Source organism: Periophthalmus magnuspinnatus, chromosome 16, assembly GCF_009829125.3.
Source record: "Periophthalmus magnuspinnatus isolate fPerMag1 chromosome 16, fPerMag1.2.pri, whole genome shotgun sequence".
Lineage (NCBI taxonomy): Eukaryota > Metazoa > Chordata > Actinopteri > Gobiiformes > Gobiidae > Periophthalmus > Periophthalmus magnuspinnatus.
In genome coordinates this window covers 32,797,125-32,821,519 of record NC_047141.1, presented here as the reverse complement: position 1 = coordinate 32,821,519, position 24,395 = coordinate 32,797,125, and the positions used below count along the sequence as shown (strand labels likewise).

Here is a 24,395-nt window from a genome sequence, read left to right as displayed (position 1 = left end):
GAGGGGAAGAGAGGAAGAAGAGAGGAGGGGAAGAAGAGAGGAGGGGAAGAGAGAGGAGGGGAATAGAGGAGAGGAAGAGAGAGGAGAGGAAGAAAGGAGGGGAAAGAGAGGAGAGGAAGAGAAGGAGAACGAGAGAGGAAGAAAGAGGGGAGAAGAAAGAGAGGGGAGGAAGAGAGGAAGAGAGGAAAAGAGACAGGGAGAAAAGAGATAAAGGAGAGAGGGAGGAGAGAAAGGTAAAGAGGAAGAGAGGTGAGGGTAAAAGGATGAGAGACAGGAGGAGTGAGAGAAGAAAGAGGGAGAAATAGAGGGGAAAGGGAGGAGAGAGTGCAGAAAGAGGGGAGAAGAGAGAGAGGGAAGGGTGAGAAGAAAAAAGTTGAGAAAAAAAGGAGGGGTGAGGAAGAAATGCAAGAGGAAGTAAGAGATAAAAGAGAAGGAGAGACAGAGGAAGGGAGAGAGAGAGGGAGGAGAGAGGAGGAGAGAGGGAGGCGAGAGGAGGAGAGAGGAGGAGAGAGGAGGAGAGAGGAGGAGAGAGGGAGGAGAGAGGAGGAGAGAGGGAGGAGAGAGGAGGAGAGAGGAGGAGGTGTGGTTCTGTCACTAAATCCATTTTCAAAGTTTCCTCCCGTCACTGACGAGGCCAAAACGCCACGACGACTTAACCAGCCTGAAAAAACAGGGAACCAAAAAGGATGAAAAGAGGAGGGAGGGAGAGGGCCGAGCTCGACAAAACGGACAGAACACAGAGACAGAGAGAGAGAGGTCACACAGTCAGGCCCGCTCGCCCCCCGCTCAGAGCCTCCTCCCACCGTCCTCTTCATCGCACAAAAGGAACAGGACGGAGGAGGAGGTCAGGCCACGCCCACTGACACCCCCCCCTCAGTGACAGGACAATGTGCGGACCACCAAAATATGGATCCACAGGAAACTCAAACGATTACGAGGAAAAGACGAGGAAAAGACGAGGAAAAGACGGGGAAAAGACGAGGAAAAGACGGGGGAAAGACGGGGGAAAGACGGGGAAAAGACGAGGAAAAGACGAGGAAAAGGTGAGGAAAAGACGAGGAAAAGGTGAGGAAAAGACAAGGAAAAGGCGGGGAAAAGACGAGGAAAAGACGAGGAAAAGACGAGGAAAAGACGAGGAAAAGGCGAGGAAAAGACGAGGAAAAGACAAGGAAAAGGCGAGGAAAAGACGAGGAAAAGACGAGGAAAAGACGAGGAAAAGACGAGGAAAAGACGGGACTCCGGACAGAGACGGTGAAGAGACTGAGAAAGAACGGCGTCCATTTTGACACATTTTCAAAGTGTAAAGAAACGTCTGCGCCATTGTCCAGAGACGAGCTCCATGGGATTCAGAAAGATGGAAGATCAGCCCCGTCGCCATAGTAATTAAATAATAAACAGTTGAAAAAAAAAAATGCGTAACTCTTTTGTTTCTAAATATTTTTCTTGTATTTTTCCAGAGCATTTAGAACGACTCTTCCCACATTAATCTGAGCAAATCCAGCACCGAGGAACGAGCCTCACAAACGTCATTAAAGAGGTGGGCAGTATCTCCACAGACCTGACTAGTCCTGATTTCTTCCTGTGGGTTGATCTTAAATAAAAGGTGTTTGTGAATAAACCTCAGACGACTTAATAAACGACTTAAAACGTGACATCGAGGATCAAATAAGAGACGGAAATGATTTAAATGTGACAGAGTGAGTTGGATCGAGCTGTTCAGGGACAAAAAACAAAATGGTGGACACTTTTTAGGTCATTTAGGTCATTTTTACTTCCTCTAGTTTCAGTCGTGATGAGTTCAAGTGTAAATGAACAATTCTAACCGTTTATATTGACAAAAATCTCGTTAGGTTCAGTTTATCTATGGCTAAAATTTGGTGCGTTTTACTTAATAATTAAAGGAGATAATGAAGATTTTTAAAAAGTTTAGATGTTTAATGTTGGAAAATGTCGCCTAAACCATGTGTATATTTCACTTTCAGATCAGGTCACTCAAAGCGCTTTACGTTGGGAGCGAGATTCGAACCACCAACGTTTAAACGAGTGGGCAAACGCTCTACCGACTGAGCCACGTACACGCCTACAGCTGCAAAATCGAACAAAATTGCACGAGGGAATTCAGATTTCATTTTTAATTCCGGTTTCGCTTTTCGTTTTTGACGCGATTCAGCTCAGCGGTGACTCCGAAGCTCACGCCACCTCCTAGCTTAGCGACAAAAAAACGCTAACAACAACCTGTGTGGACATTTTATGACTCAACGTTTATGTTTTACAAGCTGAAATTACCGCTAACGTTACATGCATTTAATTTAAGAGGCTGTTACTAAAGCCCGGAGAACAGAGGCGAGCGTGTTTAGCCGAAACGCAATAACAGCGCCGCCGCGGAGGACTCCTTTTAGCCATTCCTAAAGTAATTTTTAATATCGCAGAACTGGCTTTTTCTCGTTCGCGTCGTGTCGGGGCAGTGAGATTGGCCACGGGAGTGAAAGGCAGAGGAGGTGGTGCGGTACAACAGATTAATTTGAGAACAGAGCGCTCCAGCCGGGAGAGCTACGGAGAGCCGGAAGGATCAGGATCACAGAAGGCAAAGCGCTCGCAGAGAAAAGAGAGAAGGAGATTAAACGTGTATTCAGACGCTCTCAAAGGACTGAAGCTGCGGCGGATTTGACAACATGTTTCAACTCCGCGCTGGAGTCGGGTCAGGGACAAAATGTGTGAAACCTTTTGTTTTTTGGACGAATATTTTTAGCAATCGATCGGTAATAATTCATTTCCTAAAAAGTGAATAGACTTTTATTTATTCAGACTTTCTCAAAGGGCTGAGGCTGCGGCGGATTTGACCAAACGCGTCGACCGCAGACCGACTAAATGAGTGCGACGTCACAGCTTCAGCCGAGTTCCATATTTACAGTTCTGACCACGAGTATCATAGCAACCAAAAGAGCCAATCAGGAGAGAGGATGCTGAAGATAACGTCAGGGAGCGGGCGCTTAGCAACGCTGTCAATCAAACCTGTTGCTAACGCTAACAGGAGCGACCTCGGGGAAAGAAGGACCTGATTTGTCTGTTATTAATGTTCAGATCTTGATTTACAGACACAATAGTGAAATAGAAATATCAGAGAAAGGAGGATGGAGGAGGAAGGAGGAGAGTGAGGAGGAGAGGAGGATCATGTAGAGGATTAATACGAACATTTAAGACGAAAATGACGAGTCTGAAGCAGCAGGGACAGAGAGAGGGGACAGTTAAAAAAAAAAGAAAGAAAAAACTGAAAATAAACTAAAAAAAACAAAACTCAAAATAACAAAAAAAAGAAAATAAACTGAAAAAAACAACAACCTAAAACTATCTAAACAAAATACAGATAAAAAATGATTTAAAAAAATAACTAAAAACAAAAATTCTAAATAACTTTAAAAAAAAAAATAAATAAACACAAAATAAATAAAAAATAAATAAATAAACCCCAGGATCATGTAGAGGGTTAATACAAAAATTTAAGACCAAAATGACGAGTCTGACAGCAGCAAAAAAAAACAAAACAAAAAAACAAAACAAAAAACTCAAAATAAACTAAAAATAAACAACTCAAAATAACAAAAACAAGAAAATAAACAAAACAAAAAACAACCTAAAAATATATATTTAAAAAACAGATAAAAAATGATTTAAAAAAAATAACTAAAAACAAAAACTCAAAATAACAAAAAAATCAATTAAAAAACAACAACAAACAAACCACAAAATAACTAAAAAATAAATAAACCTCAGGATCATGTAGAGGGTTAATACGAACATTTCAGACCAAAATGACGAGTCTGAAGCAGCAGAGACAGAGAGAGGGGACAGTTTTTCAATAGAAAGTGAACTGGAGCCAGAGTCGATGGAGCCGGAAGTGCGACATGATCACGTCCTGTTTGGAACGTAGCAGCTAGCAGGTTAGCTATGTCCATTTATATAAACATGTTTCAGCTTTGGTCTTGTTGTAAATATCACAGCTCTTTGTCGAGGACGAACCAAAACGTGAACACAGTTTTATTTAAATTGAAATTGAAGCTTTTTATTTTAGATTTTTAGTTTCCATCAGTTATTTTTAAGAATCTAAAACAGCAACTTTACTGATGCACAGGAGGAATTATTTGGACACAGCAGCTCGGACATTACAATATGATATAAAAACAGCAAAAAAAGAAAAAAAAACAACTGAAAAACTAAAACAAAGGATCATCATGGACATAACTGATCTCAAAGTTTTGGATAAAAACAGTTCATAAGTTCATCGTCTTTTTCGGCTCCCCCTAGTGGCTGCTGTGGGCCTTTGCGTTTGCACGTTCTGCTGATGTTTTCCAGACGCTCACAGCTACTCGACACAAACGCCGCAGAAATATTTAGAAATATTTATAAAAGTATTTGAAAAATTTAACCTGAGATTTTTTCACTTTCACTTTGAATTATTTCTGTGTATTTTTACTTTGATAAATACCTGCTCCGTGCGTGTAGTAGTAGTACTCGCAGTACAACGCAGGTTTGATGAAGAGCCGCTCTCGTCTGAAGGACACTGAGGTTAATATGAGGCCCCTTCATTATCATAAATCTGATCAACTTAAATGAAACAGAGCGACGCCCCGAGAGCCACGAGACGCACAATCACACCTCAGATTTTATGAGGCGGGTTTATTATCTGAATGTACGACGAAGAGAGGGAGGGAGAGAGAGAAACAGAGAGAGAAACAGAGAGAGAAACAGAGAGAGAAACAGAGAGAGAAACAGAGAGAGAAACAGAGAGAGAGAAACAGAGAGAGAGAAACAGAGACAGAGAGACGCACAAAGAGAAACAGCGAGAGAGAAACAGACAGAGAGACGAACAATCACACCTCAGATTTTATGAGGCGGGTTTATTATCTAAATGTACGACAAACAGAGAGAGAGAAACAGAGAGAGAAACAGAGAAACAGAGAGAGAAACAGACAGAGAGACAGTTTTAAAGTACTCGCTCGTTGCAGACTCTTCTCGCCCAGACTTTTACTCCTCCCTCAGTAATATTTTTACTGCAGTAACAGTGACTCAAGAGTCAGTTTCTCTTCCCGGTGTGAGTTTACACAGAGTCTATGGAGGACGTGTGTTTCAGCCTCATGTTTCAGCCTCATGTTTCGCTCACGCGGTGGACGCTCTGTTCACACGTTCAAAACGTCAGATGCCAAAGAAGCTGAACTTTTGCCGTTAACCAATCAGACAATAGACTTTAGTTTATTGTCCCGGGGCAGATTCACACACTCGTCTGACACACACACACACACACACACAAACATCACACTCACACACACACACACACAAACATCGCACTCACACAAACACATTAAAAACATTGAGCCTCATCGGGGCCTGGTGTTTAAAAAGACAACGGCCGCTGGGATCAGGCTCCTACTGAACCGTGCGCCATCGCCCAATCAGAGTCTACGCTCCGGTGATGTAGCGACGTCATCATCACCAAGAAGGAGAAACACATCGGCAACTTAACTATCCGGCGCAGCGGTTAGCATAAAGGCTAATCATGAACCCTGATGCACCGCCGCCAATCGCCCTCTGTGTCGGACTTTCATAAAGATAATAAATACAATAAAGTCACTCTCTCAACCTGGACAAGAGACGAACTGGACAAGAGACGAATTGGACAAGAGACCAACTGGACAAGAGACCAACTGGACAAGAGACCAACTGGACAAGAGACCAACTGGACAAGAGACGAACCGGACAAGAGACAAACTGGACAAGAGACCAACCGGACAAGAGACCAACCGGACAAGAGACCAACTGGACAAGAGACGAACCGGACAAGAGACCAACTGGACAAGAGACGAACTGGACAAGAGACCAACTGGACAAGAGACCAACTGGACAAGAGACAAACTGGACAAGAGACAAACTGGACAAGAGACCAACTGGACGCGCCTCATCTCCTCTCAAAGGCAAAGGAAAAGTATCATATGAAAAAAATCTACTTAAGTTAAATTATGAATGTACTTGTTTAAACATGTACTTAAAGTAAAAGGTAAAAGTATTTCTCACAGATGTTGCGTCGTCTAAAGCTTCAGATCTGGTGATTTTGATGAAGATTTTAGCTGAATTTTGTTCAACAGAAGCTGAACTGATCATTTTTCTACCTGTTTTTATTTGTACATTTTTATTTTTTTCACATTCTGAACATGTTAAAAATAAACCCTCAGCCTTTTCAGCAGCTCTCACACAATCAGAAAAATACTTTTACTTTTCCAGTTCATAAATGTAGTGGAGTAAAAGTACAGATACTGCTTTCAAATGTACTCGAGTAAAAGTAAAAAACCCTGAAGTCCCACAGTTTAGATCTGCTCATGTTCTGAAAAGTGATTCTTCTTATTTCAGTCTCAGTTGTTCCATTTAAAGTGATATTTTTCCCCAAATCGTTCCATCGTCTGATCTAACTCCTGACAAAATCCCGCCTTAAAACCAGTACCAAAATCCGTACAACTTTTCCGGACACATTTGCGTTGGACAAACAAAACCCGACTCCCCGACGCCTCTCCCTGCGCGACCCGCTGCTCTGTGAATAACCACAACTCCACAATCGGCCAATCAAACGCTCGATACGGCCTGTGGGGGGTGGTTTGGCTGCGTATAAGTGATTGGCGGCCCGTCGCGAGCCGCTCCAGCCCTGATCACGGCGCTGACCGGCCCGGAAGCCCCCCCCTTCCCCTCGCCGTCGCACGGGTCAAGGGCTCTCCAGCTCCGAATGTGCATGTTATCGAATGAGAAGGAGCGCCAAACCCACGGGACGCTGGGTAAATCAATGGTGGAGAATGCGGTGACCTGGTTTGTATGTTTACGTGCTGATGAAGTCTCCTCGGGTTTGTGGCGCCGCGTGCGTCGGAATCGGGCTGATTAAGTGGGCTCTCTGATTACGACTAATGCCACACTGGGGTTTGCCGGACAAGAGAGGGAAGAAAACAAAGAAACATCGCAACAGAGAGGAGTAAAAGTGTCGTTAAAATGCGCTGAAATCTAAATAAAAATCAAATAAATGTAACGTTTGTCACTTTGGAGCGTAGATAAAGACGTACTGCGTAACTTTTTGGGTGGAGAGTCCGCCAACCTGCTTGTTTCCGTGGAGATTTTCAAGTTGTCACGATGCTAAAATGTCCACGATATTGTTTGCATCGATATCTCATTTTAGTTTTATAATGTCGGTCACTTTGGAGCGTAGTTAAAGATGTACTGCTTAACCTTTTGGAGAATCGGACCCCTGCTTGTTTCCGTGGAGATTTTAGTGTTGCCATCCGATATCTTGGATCGGATATCGCTTCCAAGATATCGGTTCAGTCGATATCTCATTTAGGTCTTGTGATGTTGTCCACTTTCGAGCGTACTGTAGTTTAAGTTGCGCTGCGTAACTTTTTGCGTGGACAGTCGGCCTCGTGCTTGTTTCCATGGAGATTTTAGTGTTGTCACGATACTAAAATTTCGATACTGAGGAATTGACTCAATACCCGATACCGATTCCAAGATTATAAGATCAGAGTTTTTATTTTTGTTTTGAAACGTCTCAAAATCAAACAAAAACTTTTGAAACTGACTTTTCGCAGTATCGATACTTGTTCAAATAAGTATCTAGTCTCGATATTAGTTCTAGTATCGATTCACACCTGATTTTCGATACTTTTCCCAGCCCTAGATGATATCGTGCTGCTTGGAATGTTCCACAGTCTGGCATTAAACTAGAAACAGGCTGGAGACGCATCAGTGGAATGTTTCAGCAACAAAAACGCCACTAATTTAAAGCAGCACTAAGTCACTTTTATACTTGTCTCCATGGAGATGATACAACATTAATATTTCACAGTATGGCATTATTATGTGTCTCAGTGAGTACAAACAGACACCACTACACCAAGTTACAGGTTAGATCTGTGGAGAGGTCATTTTTCTTGCAATAAAAACACTAATAATTCAATAAATGCAAGATACATATGTTTAATGTCATACTGCGGAACATTCTAGGCAAAAGAATACAGTTTCCATGGAGTCAAGCAACTGGCAGACTGTTTACAATAAAAGTTACATAGTGAAGCTTTAATAAATCTGTGAAAATGTCCCAGTCCGAGCAGTTTACACCAAAAATACAAACAGTTTGAAACTGTAGATTTTATATTAATTTATTGATTATTAGGTTTGATTTATCTTTATTTAAATAGGAAGACGCAATGAGAGCGACTAGACTCTGTGTTTCATGACGCCATGTTTAAAATTCAACACAAAATCCATTTAAAACAGTCAAAACTACAAACACTCCACCCCATAAGAGAATGAACCAACACGAGAGAGAGCAGCTCAGGACACAGTCTGCTGTTCATCTACATCTCAAAGACACAAAAAACACAAAAGAAGAAGAGAGTGAGGGTCAGATCTGAGCCAGAGAAAAGAAACGGTTTGAGAGGAGAGATAAAGAACATATTTTTGTTAGGAACTCCATCCTCAGACCCAAAGCAAACAAAGCAAACAAAGGAAACAAAGAGAACAATAGAGCTATGGCTGTGTCCGGCAGAAATCTGACCAGAATTGAAGACGAGCAGCAAAACGTCTTCACTCCTACAACATTTTGTCCAGTTACAGATTTAACTTTTGGCTTTTACTATAAAAACACAGCGGAGCACTTCCTGTATCACCACATGATGACATCACAAGGTGGAACAGAGTGTTTACAGTTTGAGAGAAGAACTCAGCCTAAATCTGCAGGTTTGTTTGTGCGTTAAACATGTGAGAACGAAACAAAAACAACACAACTCCAGTCTGTTTGTGACGAGGAAACGACATTAAAACAGATCAGAGAATCGTGTAATACGGAACATTTTAAAAACAAACGCAGCTGTTAGCATAAAACATATTATTTAATTACGGTTTCAATTACCTAACGAGTGTGTCCATTTAAAGCACCAACCAAAAGCACTCGAGCCTCAGCCGTGAATGACGCCGATGTAAATGCGTGGCCTTTGGAGCGAGCGCGTTTGCATAATGGCGTTGGCGTTCCCGCGGCGCGCCTGTCGTTAGCGGTCCGTGCATATTTAATGTTGTTTGTGAGAAGGTCATTGTTTTTGCGCGGGGGGAGGGTGTGGATAAAGCTTTTTAATAGTCTAATGGTTCATAAGGATGTGTTGTAAGTGTGTCCTGCTTCCCCGGAGAAACTCGATGCCAGTCAGAGCCGCTAATGAGCTGTGGGAGCGAGCCGCCATTAACACAACATTAGTGAAAGCAGCACATGCAGAGAGCGCACACTTACACACACTCACACAGACACACACAGACACACACACACCCCCACACAGACACACACTCACACACAGACACACACAGACACACACAGACACACACTCACACACAGACACACACAGACACACAGACACACACAGACACACAGACACACACAGACACACACAGACACACACAGACACAGACACACACAGACACACACAGACACACAGACACACACAGACACACACACTCACACACAGACACACACAGACACACACAGACACACACACACACACCCCGACACACACAGACACACACAGACACACACAGACACACACACTCACACACAGACACACACAGACACACACAGACACACACACTCACACACAGACACACACAGACACACACAGACACACACAGACACACACCAAGTAAACACATCAGGATTAGACGACAAACAGAGGAGAAGAAGTATTGAAAATTTACTTTTCATGAAAATGGTGAATGTAATAATATAATAATATAATAATATAATAATGTAATAATATAATAATGTGATAATATAATAATATAATAATATAATAATGTAATAATGTAATAATGTGATAATATAATAATGTAATAATGTAATACTATAATAATGTAATAATGTAATAATATAATAATGTAATAATATAATAATGTAATAAATGTAATAATGGCGTCGCTCGGTGGATTCTCATTTACGCTGTTTTAGTTTTGAAAAGTATCTGCACGTACGATATCGTAAAACAGGCGGGTCGATATATCTGGTTGATATTTGGACTTAATGTATCGATATTTAGTTTTTTTGTCCATCTGCTGCTTAAAAACGACACGCAAAGATTTAAATAAACGCTTTAAAATGAAGAGACGCAGCACAGAGCGTGACCCCAGATCCACACGGCGGATTGTATGACGTTTAAATTACATCGTTTGAGGAAAAGAATCAAAATCAGCCTTAAATATCGGTCGCAAATATCGGCAGAGCTTATGTCTTTAAATATCGGCAGAGCTTATGTCTTTAAATATCGGCAGAGGTTATCATCCTTAAATATCGGCAGAGCTTACATCTTTAAATATCGGCAGAAGTTATTGTCCTTATATATCGGCAGAGCTTTTCACCCTTAAATATCGGCAGAGCTTTTCACCCTGAAATATCGGCAGAGCTTATGTCTTTAAATATCGGCAGAGCTTTTCACCCTTAAATATCAGCAGAGGTTATGTCTTTAAATATCGGCAGAGCTTTTCACCCTTAAATATCGGCAGAGCTTATGTCTTTAAATATCGGCAGAGCTCATCGGCCATCAGTTGCTGTGGATTCTAAACAATCGTATCGGCTTTGTCCCATATACTGTTTATATAAATGAACAAACAGGAAGTGATCGTGGACGCACTTCCTGCTCCATCGACTCTGGCTCCAGTTCACTTTCTATTGAAAAAGCGTGTCCCCTCTGTCTGTAACTGCTGCTGTCAGACTCGTCATTTTGGTCTTAAATGTTCGTATAACTGGAGGATTTATTTTGGGTTGATGGGGGGAAACCAGACTTGCAGTGCATCGTGGGTAATCAGCCGCTGTACGACAACACAGTTTTACTCAGACAAACATTTATCTATGGACATACATCACTCTACTATAACGATCCTGATCACTCTGAAACCCAAGGATAAAGCTGTTGCGGCTTCTCTTGTCTTTTAGCGTTGCAAAGTACAGCGGTATTAGAGGTTGCTATGACGACCATATTGTTCCGTTGCTTTTATCGCGCTTGTGTGTTCTTTTGTATGTATTCAAAAGGTTCTATATTACAAAAAAACGGACTCTTAAGAGCTTTAATCCACGTTCTAACGCTGTTACCGCCTCAAAAAACAGACCTGGAGTTGTGTTTTGTTTCATTCAGACACGTTTGACTAGCACTTTATGAGTTTCCGACGCTCAAAACGCTCTGTTCCACCTTGTGATGTCATGAAGTGGTCGTTTTCGAGTTAACAGCGACGTTTTACCTTTAGTTCAAAGTAGAAGATTGCCAATTTTTCCAGGGCTGAAATCATCTAAACGACTCTAGAAATGGTTTGAGAGGAGAGTTAAAGAAGATATTTTTGTGAGGAACTCCATCCACAGACCCAAAGCAAACAAAGGCAACAAAGAGAACAATCGAGCTAAGGCAGTGTCCAGCGGTAATCTGACCAGAACCGAAGAAGCGGCTTGAACGAGCAGCGAAACGTCTTCACTTTTACAACGTTTTGTCCAGTTACGGATTTTACTTTTGGGCTTTTACTTTATAGCGTACATCGGAGCACTTCCTGTATCACCACACGATGACATCACAAGGTGGAACAGAGCGTTTTCAGTTTGAGAGAAGAAGAAGAACTCAGCCTAAATCTGCAGAAACAAAACACAACTCCAGGTCTGTTTGTGACGAGGAAACGACATTAGAACAGATCGGGAAACGTCGCGATACTTAACCTTTAACTCTCGTTGTGAAGTACTTTTGCGACTTCCTGCTCCGCGAACGCTACTACATAAATAAACAAACATCGTGTACCGGGTCCGTGAAGTCGTATTTTCAGATCGCACACCCGGCGTCACTGCCTCTGCTCTTGTGCTGACCAACGCTCTGCCAAACCCCATGAGCGACACTGACATCCTCCTAATATATACACGTAAATAGCCCATTAGCCGCCGTAGCCTCGCGCTGCGTTCAAAGCCTGCGGTCGGCTCGTATATTCTCCAATCTAATTCTGCCGGTACGAGCCGAGGGAGAGGGAGGGCTGCGTTGTGACAGAGCGCGGCGGCGGTGGTGGGCGGCGGCGGCGGCGGGAGGGGAAGGGGCCACAGAGAAGCAGAGAGCTAGCTTAATGCAATAAAGCATGTAGTATTGACATCTTTCTCGTGTCTATCGATTCCCCATTATGTTGCTAACAAACCCAGGTTGACGTTTTGTCATTTGCAATCATGTTAACACGGCGACTCGCACACTCCCCTCCGCAAACCAATCTATACCCAGACGCGGGAGTTTGCTCGTGTGTTCAAAGAGTCCGTTCTTCTTGCGCACGGGAGCGGCGGCTGTGCATATGTGAGCGCGAGCAGCAGCGGCGGCGGCGGCGGCACAACACGGGAAGCATAAACATGTCCGATACTGGCTAAAGGGCACGCGGGCAGAGGATGATAAACGATACGGGACGATGTTTTCTAAAGACTGCTTTTAAACCCCAGGGTGTCTACGGCGGCGTAAATGGGTCACGGCAATTTACAAAAACGATGACGCCTCTTTGTATTAAGTTAAAAATAGGTGTGTTACTAGAGAGATTTGTGTTTGTTTTTCTTCCCCGCGATTGGTCTGAGCTCACGTGTTTGTTAAATTAAATTAAACCACCGTATTTTACCATATTTTTATTTTATTTATTTTTATTTTAAGTCAGTTTTTTTTCATAGTTTGGCCGGTGCTGCGACTTATACTCAGATGCGATTTAAATGTGAAATATGTTTTTTTTTCTTCATTATTATGCATTTTTTGGTCGGACATAATACTCCAGAGCAACTTTAACTTTAATTTCAAAGCTTTTTAAAGGTTGTATATCGCACAAAACTGACTCTTCTGAGGTTTAATCCATGTTCTAACACTGTTTCCTCCTCAAAAACAGACCTGCAGTTGTGTTTTGTTTCATGTTTGAGTCACATTTTATTATTAGTCGAAGAAATTTATTCAATTTATTTTTGTGAAGCCCAAAATCGCAGCAGCGTCGCCTCTGAGCGCGGAACATGAGAAATGATTTAACCAGCAGAAAGTTAGAAAATCAACAATGAAACAGAAACAGACAAATTAATCAACAGAAAACGAGCAAATGGAGAAGTGTCCCCGAGCAGAGCGCCCCCTGTCCTCAGACTCTCCGTCTCAACAAGGAAAAACAAACAAAAAAAAACGAAAAAAATGAAAAACTAAAAAAAAAAAAAAAAATACAAATACAAATAAATAAATAAATGGAAAAACTAGGGGGAAAAAACTGGAAAAAAGAAATCTTTAAAAAAACAGAAAATCTAAAAAAATAAAAATAAAAAAAATAATTAAAAACAGAAAAACTCAAAAAAAATAAAAAATAGAAAAACTCAAAAAAATGGAATAAATAAAAAGAAAAAAAAAAAAAAAAAAAAAAAAAGGTAAAATTTAAAAAAAAAACACTGGCAGAGGCAAACGGGGCATTTGAAAACTCTGTTAAAAATGTCTGCAGCCTCATTTCTGGAGCCTAAAAACTCAAACGCACCTCGGTCAGTTTGGTCTTCGCCTGAGCCTGAGCGCTGACTCAAACTCTACTTCAAATCGATACTGAAATACATTTTTTATTTTATTTTTTATTAAGAACAAAGCAAAAGACAAAGTTTAAATCTGTCACTGGACAACGATTCGTCCAGTGACAGATTTAAACTTGGTCTTTTGTTTTGGATCAGACCTGGACGACTGAGGGACACAGACTTTTTACTAAGAACTGAAAGATGCTCCACAGCGCGGCATTAAGTGTATCTCCATGGAGACAACTGAGCAGCTGACAGCACCGGGCCAAGTTACGAATAACATCTATGGAGCCACATCAATATTTATATATTTTTGAAGCACACTCAGGTATTTTTGAACAATGAAAATGTATGTAATGAAATAAATACAAGATAAATACGATATTCAAGGAGGTTCAATGACGTCACTATGGAGACGAGGAGATGGCTGATGCCCCGACAGAAAAGTTACATGTGAACTCTTTAACCTTCAGTGATACAGAAATTTCCAACTTGATTTCGATACTAAAGACTTTAGATTTTGAAACGATCATTTTAAAACGTCTTTTAGATTGTGATTTTCAACACAAAACTATGGCATTTGTTTATTTTACTGACTGATTAACTGATTCTATTTTATTATTGTGTCTCGCAAACACAAAAAACAAAAACAACGTACAATAAAATACAACAGGCCAGTTACAAAATACAACAGACTCATTTAAACAAACTCATCTGCTGCTTCTTCCAGGATTTACAGAGAAATGAAGCAAACGTATAAACATTAGAATCAAACGTCTGTGTCCCTCAGTCGTCCAGATCTGATCCAAAAGCAAAACACGAAGTTTAAATGTGTCACTGGACAAATCGTTGAAGGACTGAAGACGTTTGGAGAAGCGGCTTGAACGATTTAAACTTCGTCTTTTGCTGTTAGAACGAAACAACCATCTCATGTCGCCGTTGTCATTACTCCAGAACAAATCAGGACACTGGGTGAACGATTCATCAAATAAACAAGTAAATTCATCATAAAATGGACAAAACGACGAGAAACGAGCTTCACTTTCCACTTCTCCAGCTCACGTAAACCACAGAGTCTTTCTTCTTCAGTTTCTATTCCACGTGCAGACTCAAGACGACATTTCACCCGTGTTTTTGAGCTTTATTTCCATATCGATACTTTCTAGTTTCGATTCTAGTTTAAGCATCGATCCGTGTCTGATTCTCGATTCTTTTACCTCCAGACGCTTCCAGATCTGCGGCGTATTAAACTTTCATATGGCATTTAACGTCGACCTGCAACACGCCGGTTACCACACAAACGGTTCAAACGGCCGCACGACTCCAGACCTCCGCAGACGCATTCAAAATAGAACAAAAACCCCCGACAACAGCGGCGTTTTGAACAAGCGGGACATAAAAAAAACGTCCGCTTTATATCGTGTGTGTGTGTGTGTTTCATGCGGATGCGAAAGCCCCCTCCCCGTAAACGGCGAGCACGGCGCTGCAGGCTGGTTGTAACATGAAAGAGAATCAAAGCGCGAGGGGCACGGGGAGGGGCCGAGCGGCGGCGACGACCTCTGACCCCTCCATTCAAAAGAGTCAAGGAGCGCGGAGCCGTTTGGAGAGGCGAGTTAGCTTAACAAATCGAGTCGAGGGCCACCGAAGTTTGCAGATGTGAGGGAAAAACGGGGCACGGCGGCGGTTCAAGGGCCCGAACTAAACGATCTCGGAGGAAAACGCTCAAAGAAAACGAGAGGAAAGGTTATCTACGGGGCGCTAATGTGGTACAGGAGGAAGAGGAGGAACGGAGGGAGGAGAGAAGGAGAGACGGAGAGAAGGAGAGAGAGGGGGGAGTGTTTGATCTGTTATTGGACGATTTGAAATATGTGTGTTTGATGGAGTTTTGCAAAAGTGAAGTGTTTCTCTCCACTTGGACCGGCACAAAAAGTTCGGAAAAAGAAATATGTAAGATTGAAAAAAGCGTTGTCAGGGGCAACAGTGGAAAAAGTTCAGAGAGATGCTTTATTTTGGTGTTTAGCTTCTTAAAATTCCTGTTGGTTTAACGTTTGGCCAAAAGAAAAGTCTGAGGTGTAAGGACATGATTCTGATCTCGACTGGGAGATATTTTTAAGTGTGTGAAGGATTTTATTTTATTTATTTTTATTTTTTTATTATATTTTTTAATGTATTTATGTATTTATTTATTATTATTTTATTTATTTATTTATTTATTTTATGTATTTATTTATTTATTATTATTTTATTTATTTTATGTACTTATTTATTATTATTTTATTTATTTTATGTATTTATTTATTTATTTTTTATTTTATTTATTTATTTATTTATTTATTTTATGTATTTATTTATTATTATTTTATGTATTTTATGTATTTATTATTATTTTATTTATATATATATTTTTTTAACTATAAAAATCTACTCATTTTAGGACTTTTAGCTGCATTTTTCGTCACATTTATTCAAGGCGAGACGCTGCAATCAAATAGGACAAAATCTTAAACTTAGAGATGAGTTGATGAATTTGAAACGTCTTCTGTCGTTCACTCACATAAAGGAGAGATAAAAGTGTATTACAAGTTTTTCATCATGTTTTTATATTAAAATAAGGCGTTTTATGCGTAAAAATTGACCAAATTTAACATTTTTTGGACATTTCAAAACAGAAACATGAAAAGAGCCAGGTTCAAATGTCTTGTTTCTTTTCGTTGACAGATTAAATACTCAAAAATACACATGGAGATCCTGTTTTGTGTTTGAATAAAGTAGATCTGACTGAAAATCTGCCTAAAAATTGAAATTTCGCCTCATTTTTTGGGTTAAAACTTAAATAAATCAGACTAGAGTTTGTTTTGTGTCGTTGCTGCTTTAAGTCGTGATCCTCGTGTCTCTAAAACTAAAAGTATTTGGAGAAAACGGCCTTTGAGGTTAGAACGTTCCGTATAACTTTATGGAGGCAGATGGATTAAAATAAATATTAAAACCTCTGCAAACTTTTGGTGCACAGTTTGTCCTGCAGTGTCTCTGTTTCATACTGAAGCTCACGACTGTTTTAATATGAACTAAACACTCGACGGTCATGAAATCGCACTACAAATACAGATTTAAAATAAACTTCTGTAAAACTCTAAGTGTTGTCCGTCTCTGTCCGACTCCGGCTCTTCTGTCCTGTTATTTACGATTCCACACGACCAGCGTCATGAATAAAGCAGCTCCGTTTGTCCTACGCTCGTCCTGACCCCTCCCCTTTAAGAGTCAACGCCACGTCTCTTTGTACCTCTCTGTTATCCCTCCATCTCTGCTCCCACGCAGCAGGGGAGAGGGGGGGACGGGGGGACAGGGGGGACAGGGGGGACAGGGGGGACAGGGGGACAGGGGGGACAGGGGGGACAGGGGGGACAGGGGGACGCCGGCTCTTCACCTGTTTATTCAGATGCAGGACGTTGGCTCATAACGGCTCATCCAAGGTTCAGGCTCAACCTCAGAGCTCAGCCTGGGTTTTCCTCTCACTCCTCGTTTTTCACTCTGTCATCTGTGCTCCCTCTCTTTCTCCCTCTCTTTCTCCCTCTCTTTCTCCCTCTCTCTTTGCCTCTCTCTCTCTCTCTCTTTCTCTCTTTCTCTCTTCCTACATTTTTTTTATCTCATTTTGACATTCGCCATTTTTCACAAAACTCCTCCTCTTTCTCTCTTCACCCTGTCCCCTCTCCTGAGCGCTCTGCTGCACGTGTGTGTGTGTGCGTGTATGTAGGTGTGTGTATGTGTATATGTGAGTGTGTGTGTATGTGTGTTTGTCTAAATGTGTATGTGTAAACAGTATATATGTGTTTATGTGTGTATATATGAATTTATGTATATATGTGTGTGTATGTGTGAGCGTACATGTATGTATGTTTGTCTAAATGTGTGTGTATGTGTATACCGTATATATATGTGTTTGTGTCTACGTGTATATATGTGAGTGCATGTGTGTGTGTATATATATGTGTTTGTGTGAATGTGTGTGTGCAAGTGTGTATATATATGTGAGTGTGTGTGTGTGTGTGTGTATATATGTGTGTGTATATATGTGTGTGTATATATGTGTGTGCACGTATGTGAGTATATATGTGTGTGTGTGGGTGTGTGTGTGTGTGTGTGTCAGGTCTCTGTCACACTCAGTTCAGATACGGCGCTGAGTTTGTGCGACTTTAACTGTGTGTTACTTCACTGATACAACGACACAAAGTGAACGTGAAAAAAACACAATAAACACTAAATCCTACAGTTCAACACGTGAAAAAAGGTCAAATGTTGTGAGTCAAACGCACACTTCTCTAACACACACAAGTCTGAAGTTTTTCCAAACTACGACAAGATTTGAGCTGAACAAATCATTTCTTCGACTCATTTTACAAACTCACTTTCAACTGTTTCATTCTGAGATTTACATTTACATTTATTTACAGTTTGAATATTTTTTGGGGATAATCACACGTCGAATGTGTCAATGAAAGTTATGACCTCGTCCAGAAACGTAAAAGACCAACTCTAAAACTGTTCAACTGTTTTAAACCAGCACAGAAATATTTAACAGATCCACACATGAATTTAATGGAATAATTGGACATTTCTGGAACGTTTCGAGCTAAATTTTGATTTGAAAAAGTTCCCAAACTGAAGTGCTGTGGACAAAATGTGTTACTTTCCACAGCACTTTGTTGTGACTTGGTAAAACGTTGGTGGGACATGTGCCGTGAGTTCTGAAAAACACTTCTAATGTTTGTGTCTTTAAACAAAAAGACAACGCATCATTTGTTTGAGTTAAATAAATAAAGCTCCAAACTCCAGCCTCTGCGTCACTGATGGAGCTGATGTTTTTAGATTCTGACCAAAGTTATTTCTTCAATCTCACTTTCACAAACAGACAGGACTAACAGTTTAATGGCACATCTCCAGAAAAACGTCCCATTGAATAAAATAATCAGATATAAACGTCTTTCCTTCGCGCAGGTCTGTTGACGCGTCTTTTCATTAACCCTGTGCCTGCTGCGCGTGTCTGAGCAGCGGAGGCAGGGCTGGGGCTGGTTTCACGTGACTCTGGCTCTGGTCTGGACCTGGGGAGGGTGCGCTGGCCCTTTAAGAAACTCTCCACTGGCGAAGGTGCACACGGAAGCTACATTTACGCACAATTACGCACGGAGACGCACGTAACTCCACTTTATGCTCGTGCCCGGGTGAATAAGTTTAACCAGCCCCTGCCTGAGTAAAAGCAGCGCGAGGCTTGAACACCCCCCCACCCCCCCAGTCCCTCATGTGCGTATGTAAAACCCGCGCGCAGCAGCTGTCGCCTCTTTCTGCACAAAAAAAAAGCAGTTGACGCTTCTTTGGCACAGCGACGTTCTGGAGCACGCTGTCACCGGTCTGCTCGCTTATTCCGCCTGAGCGCAGATGAAACGCAGCCTGAGCCACACAGCAGCCGGCACAGCCCCTCCTCCTCCTCCTCCACATCCACCTCCTCCTTCTCCTCTTCTGTCTCCATCCACAGCATCCACAAAACCCCACAGCCGCTTCCCTGCGTGCACCAGGCGGGCACCAGTCACGGGACACACCGCTGAAACCCCCTGGAAGTCTTTTTTGTTGTTGTTTTTTTTTTGTTAAATCTAATAAAAACGCAGTTCCACGTCTCCCAAACGCGTCCACCCGTCGGAACGAATCCCCAGTTCCCCCCCACGTTGAAGCACAGGCGCGATACGACATCATTCCGAGTGAATTAGAACCGCTTTCCCCCAATTTACACTCCTCTATCAGTGCGCCAATACTCTGCCTCTGTCTCCCCCTCTCCCTGCTTCTACCGGCCCAGGAATCGATCTCTGCAGGATCGATAAGTTGGCATGAATATTCCCTGCCTGCCGAGAGTCTAGTTGGGGAGAGACGGAGGCTGAGGCTCAGGCGGAGGCAGCGGAGGAGAGGAGAAGGATGGAGCTCGTGGAAAACACCCCGGAAAAGGGACGCATTTTAGGGGAGAGGAAAAAAAACAACACGCGCTGTGGCTCTGACCGGGACTGGAGCTTTGACGCGCGGGTTTAACGGAGGGAAATGTATTTTTTTATATTATTTTTTGGACGTGTTTGTGTGTTTTAGGAGCGCTTCTTCTACCCGGTACCGTGTCTGTCTGTGCAAAGGCTCCGAGCAAAGGCGTGACCGATATGGAGGAGGTTTGTAGAGGGAGAGGAAACAAGGAGGATTCTTACCGGAGTTGGAGCGCAGAGCCAGGGGGGACTTGAGGCGCCAGGCGTTGAGGTCAGGGGCAGTTCTTTGAAACACGAACGGCACCGGCAGCGGAACAAACATGATCTTCGCCCTGGTTCTTGTTTTGGTTTGAATAACGTGGCAGGACGAGCTGGGTCCTGTGGTCAGTGGTGGTGGTGGTGGTGGTGGTGGTGGTGGAGGTGGTGTTGGCCCCTGCTTCTTCTCTTGGTAGACAGCTTTGGAGATGTTTTTGGTTTGGAGATCTTAACATGAAGCCAGCTGCGCACGTTTTTTATTTACATGTGGACTTTAGTTTTTTCTCTTTGTGCATAGACGAGAATGAGACACAAACACAGACGGACAGAGGCGACACTCCACGAGCTACGACAAAGTTACAAATGCAAGCCTTTGGTAAACTCTCTTTTTTTCATTTCCTTGAGTAAACATAGAGGGCCCGGAGCTTTCAGCGTTTTCTAAAGCTCCCAAGCGGCGTGGAAAAGGCAAGAACAGTCGCTGGAGTCTCCTGTAGCTTTGGTTTTAAAGAGAGAAAGGCGCGTTTAAAGTGTCACACACCGACTCTCTGTGGACTATTTGGTTTACTCTATTGTATTTGGTCTCTAGCTGCACGCGCGCTCCACTCCTCTTTTGCATGGAGGCTACAGAACACGAGCACCGCGCGTTGGCTTCATTTAAAGGCTCGTTTTGGAATAAGCCGGAGTAAAGAATCAACTGTACAAAAAAAAAAAAAAAAAGTCGCTGAGATAAAAAACGCACCAGAGCCCGGCAGCACCCCGCGCGCGCTGACGCTCCTCCTCCCGGCGCGCGTGTCACACAAGGCAGTAATTAAAACGCGATCAATCGATAAGACAAATAAATAAAGGAAGTGGATAGAACAATACGCGCGTCCCTGTGCGTCCCCCGTGCGTCCTGCGCGTCTCGGCGGCGTTAGCGCTTCACTCGCCTGTCTCCGTCCATCCGTCTGTGTGTCTTTTTGTGTGTGTCTGTCTCTCTGTCTCTCTGCTCTGTCCCCACGCGCGAGCTCTGGTTCTTGGTTTTTGTTTTTTTGTTGTTGTTTTTTTTTTTTTTTTGAACGTGGGAACCCCTCAAAACAGCGACGCGAGCCGGCTCCCTCCTCCAGGATTGTAGCGATGTGCCACTGAACGAGGCTGGCCGCAACATTGAAGCGAGAGAGAGCCGCTACTACTCACACATCAGCACCCCCCCCCTCCTCCTCCTCCTCCTCCTCCCCCTCCTCTCCCTTCTCCCACCCCTCCCTCCATCCCTCTCCTCCTCTCCTCCACACCCCCCTCGTTTTCACTACCGCTGCAAAAGGTATCCTGTATTGATTTGCAGGATTCTCTCCCTTTCTCCCTCCTCCTCCTCCTCCTCCTCCTCCTCTTCCTCCCTCTCTCTTAATAATAACAACCTCTAATAATGATGCAAACGGTGATGAGCGCGCGCGGGGCGTAGAGGCGCAGGCGCTGGACCCGCGGGTGCGTCCGAGCGCGCGCAGTTACGTCAGGTCATCAGCGCGCGGGTTTAATGAGGCCCCCGGCGCGCGCGGGGCATTAGCCTATTCACAAACTGGACAAGAGCGACCACTGCTGTCCTGACCGCTGCAGGAGGAGCAGACACAGACCTGTGCGCTGTGGGGATGCGTGAAAACAGCGACAAACAAACCGGATTATTACTTTAACTATGGAGACGAGGGCCGGAGACGCGTTTGTGCGTTTGGTTTTTACGCGTAAAAGTGACGCTGTCCATGAGTGACACTTCCTGTTTTAAGGGTTACACAACATTTTAAGGACGTTTTCTCATTCTTAAAGATATAATATGTGTGTGTATTTGTTAATTACTATGGCAACGGTGGTTTTTCTTCATTTTTTCCCCGTGTTTTTTCTGGACACATGGACAAAGATACAGAAAAAATGCAAAATTGTTTATTATAATTTCCAACTGACTCCAGTAAATCCATGAGTGACACTTCCTGTTACAGTCTAAACAACATTTTAAGGACTTTTTCTCATTCTTAAAGATTAAATATGTGTGTAAATTTGTCAATTACTATGGCGACGGTGGTATTTCTTCATTTTTGTCCATGTTTTTTTTCTAGACACATGGACAAAGACACAGAAGAAACGTGCACAACTGTTTCCAACTGACACTGATCCATCCACGGTGACACTTCCTGTTACAGTTTAAACATTTGAAGGACTTTTTTCATTTTTAAAGATATAATATATGTGTATATTTATTAATTACTATGGCAACGGTGGTATTTTTTCATTTTTTCCATGTTTTTTCTGAAGAAGAAATGTGCACAATTGTTTATCCTCATTTCCAGATCGTTCCAAAAATGTTTAAAATATAAAACGATGAATCTAAAATGGAGGATCTGAGTCAAAAGTGAAGTTTGAGTTTAAATAAACGCTTTAATTGATCAGTTTTCGATGTTGTGAGTTTGAAAAAGTCATCACGTTCAGGGGTTTGTTTGTCCAGACTTTTTTTTTTTTTAGGTCAAATATGAAACACGTCGACTCGTTGAATCAAACTGAACATGTAAATTCATCCTCGTCTTGTTCATGATTAAACCGACTGATTTTGATTTGATGTTGATTCTGACTCTTTTATTTTGAAATTCACTGTGGGCCCTTGACCTTTGACCTCCCCTTCACCTCTGTGTTAACTCGATGAGCGGCGGCGGCGGCTTCGAGCGCGGATCAGGAGAAACTCACGGATCAAAAATACAAGAACGAATCAGGAGGTTTTTTTTGGTTCAATGTGAAGAAAAAGATCAATGGGATTATTGATGATGATTGACAGACGATCAGCGAGTTTTCAGGACGAGACAGAAATCCTGTTGAAGTAGATCTGATTTTGTACTTTTACACGGACAGAGCAAAATCAGATTATTAGACAGCGGTAATCAGACAACGGCGGTAATCAGATAATGGTGATAATCCAATAACGGCGATAATCAATGACTAATCAGACAACAGTGATAATCAGACAAAGGCAATAATCAGATAATGGTGGTAATCAGACAACGGCGATAATCAGATAATGGCGGTAATCAGACAACGGCGATAATCAGACAACGGCGATAATCAGATAATGGTGATAATCAGACAACGGTGATAATCAGACAACGGCGATAATCAGACAACGGCGATAATCAGACAACGGCGATAATCAGACAAAGGCGATAATCAGACAACGGCGATAACGGCGATAATCAATGACTAATCAGACAACGGCGATAATCAGACAACGGCAATAATCAGATAATGACTGTAATCAGACAACAGTGATACTCAGATTACGGCGATAATTAGACAACGGCGGTAATCAGGCAACGGCAATAATCTGACAACAATGATAATCGGATAATAGCAATAATCAGATAACGACTATAGTCAGATAACGACTGTAGTCAGATAACGACTGTAGTCAGATCACTTCTACCTCACTCAGCCCAATGATCTCGTCTGTTACGTCTGATCATCAAACCTCCTGATCACGCGTGTCGTTTAATCGATACGTGTTTCTAAACGTCTGTATCTGAAGTAGAACGTGTTTTAAATCAAATCAATACTTCACGTGTTCTTCTTTCATAACGTCTTTGAAAACCTGATCCTCTGAACAACATGACCAAATCAGATCACTCACTTTACACGAACTGTCAAGACAATCAGTATCGAGTATCGAGTATCGAGTATCGGGTATCGGGTCTACTCCTAAGTATCGAAATCAGACATTGGTCATATATTTGTCGTCATTAAATCGATCCCAGGCTCCACATTCATGAACTGTTTATGAAAATCCCACATAATCCCATATAATCTCAAACAGACACTTCTTCTTCCCTTTAGACTCCGACTGTAACGCTCCCAGACCCGACCTCCATCCGCCCCTCGCTCTCCTCCTCCTCCTCCTCCTCCTCACCCGGGCCTCCCTCCTCGCTCCTCTCCCCCCGTCTCCTCCTGCTCCTTCGCCACCGCACGCTGTCAATTACAAGTCCGCATCAGTCAGCGCCGCCGCTTACACACCAGATTATTGTCGATATAGATTTTTAAATAGAAAAATCCATAGCTTAAACATCCTAGTCAATCCGGCCAAATCGATAGGACCGAGCAGCTCCGGCGTATGGAGTCTGCGCCGATCCCGGAGGAGCGTTCACACCGTCGAAACATCAGGTATCGGGCAGGTCGGACGAGGAGGAGGAGACAGATTATCAATTATAGTTTTGGGATTATTTTAAAGCAGAAATGTGGAAATGGAGCTCGGGCTTAATTATGAAAAATGAGCTTTTCCTTGTGGCGGTTTCATTGTTGTATAGACGCTGTACGCTTCAGGAGTGACGGATGACACATGGAGAGAGGAGGAGGAAGAGGAGGAAGAGGAGGAAGAGGAGGAAGAGGAGGAAGAGGAGGAAGAAGCAACACTGAAAAAAAACCCCTGTTATTTACAGCACTTAAAATGACTCCATAGGTTTAAATCTTCAAGTTTGACAAGTAAATATCGACAATAAACGATAATTTTGAAGATTTAAACCACAAAAACTGTCCTAAATCTGTAA

The 24,395-nt window shown here is 42.5% G+C and overlaps 1 protein-coding gene across 5 annotated transcripts in view; it reads right to left on the bottom strand.

Annotated features, from left to right (window-relative positions):
- Positions 1–19,987, bottom strand: part of pou2f2a (POU class 2 homeobox 2a) — a 102,322-nt gene extending 82,335 nt beyond the window's left edge. For 4 of the 5 annotated variants that reach the window (XM_055227701.1, XM_055227696.1, XM_055227698.1 and 1 more), the window contains exon 1: positions 19,819–19,987. In XM_055227701.1, coding sequence (XP_055083676.1) covers positions 19,819–19,918 — 100 coding nt within the window. In that variant the 5' untranslated portion in view covers positions 19,919–19,987. The remainder of the gene's footprint in view (positions 1–19,818) is intronic. The other variant, XM_055227695.1, reaches the window with a different exon arrangement.
- Positions 19,988–24,395: the final 4,408 nt, after the last annotated feature.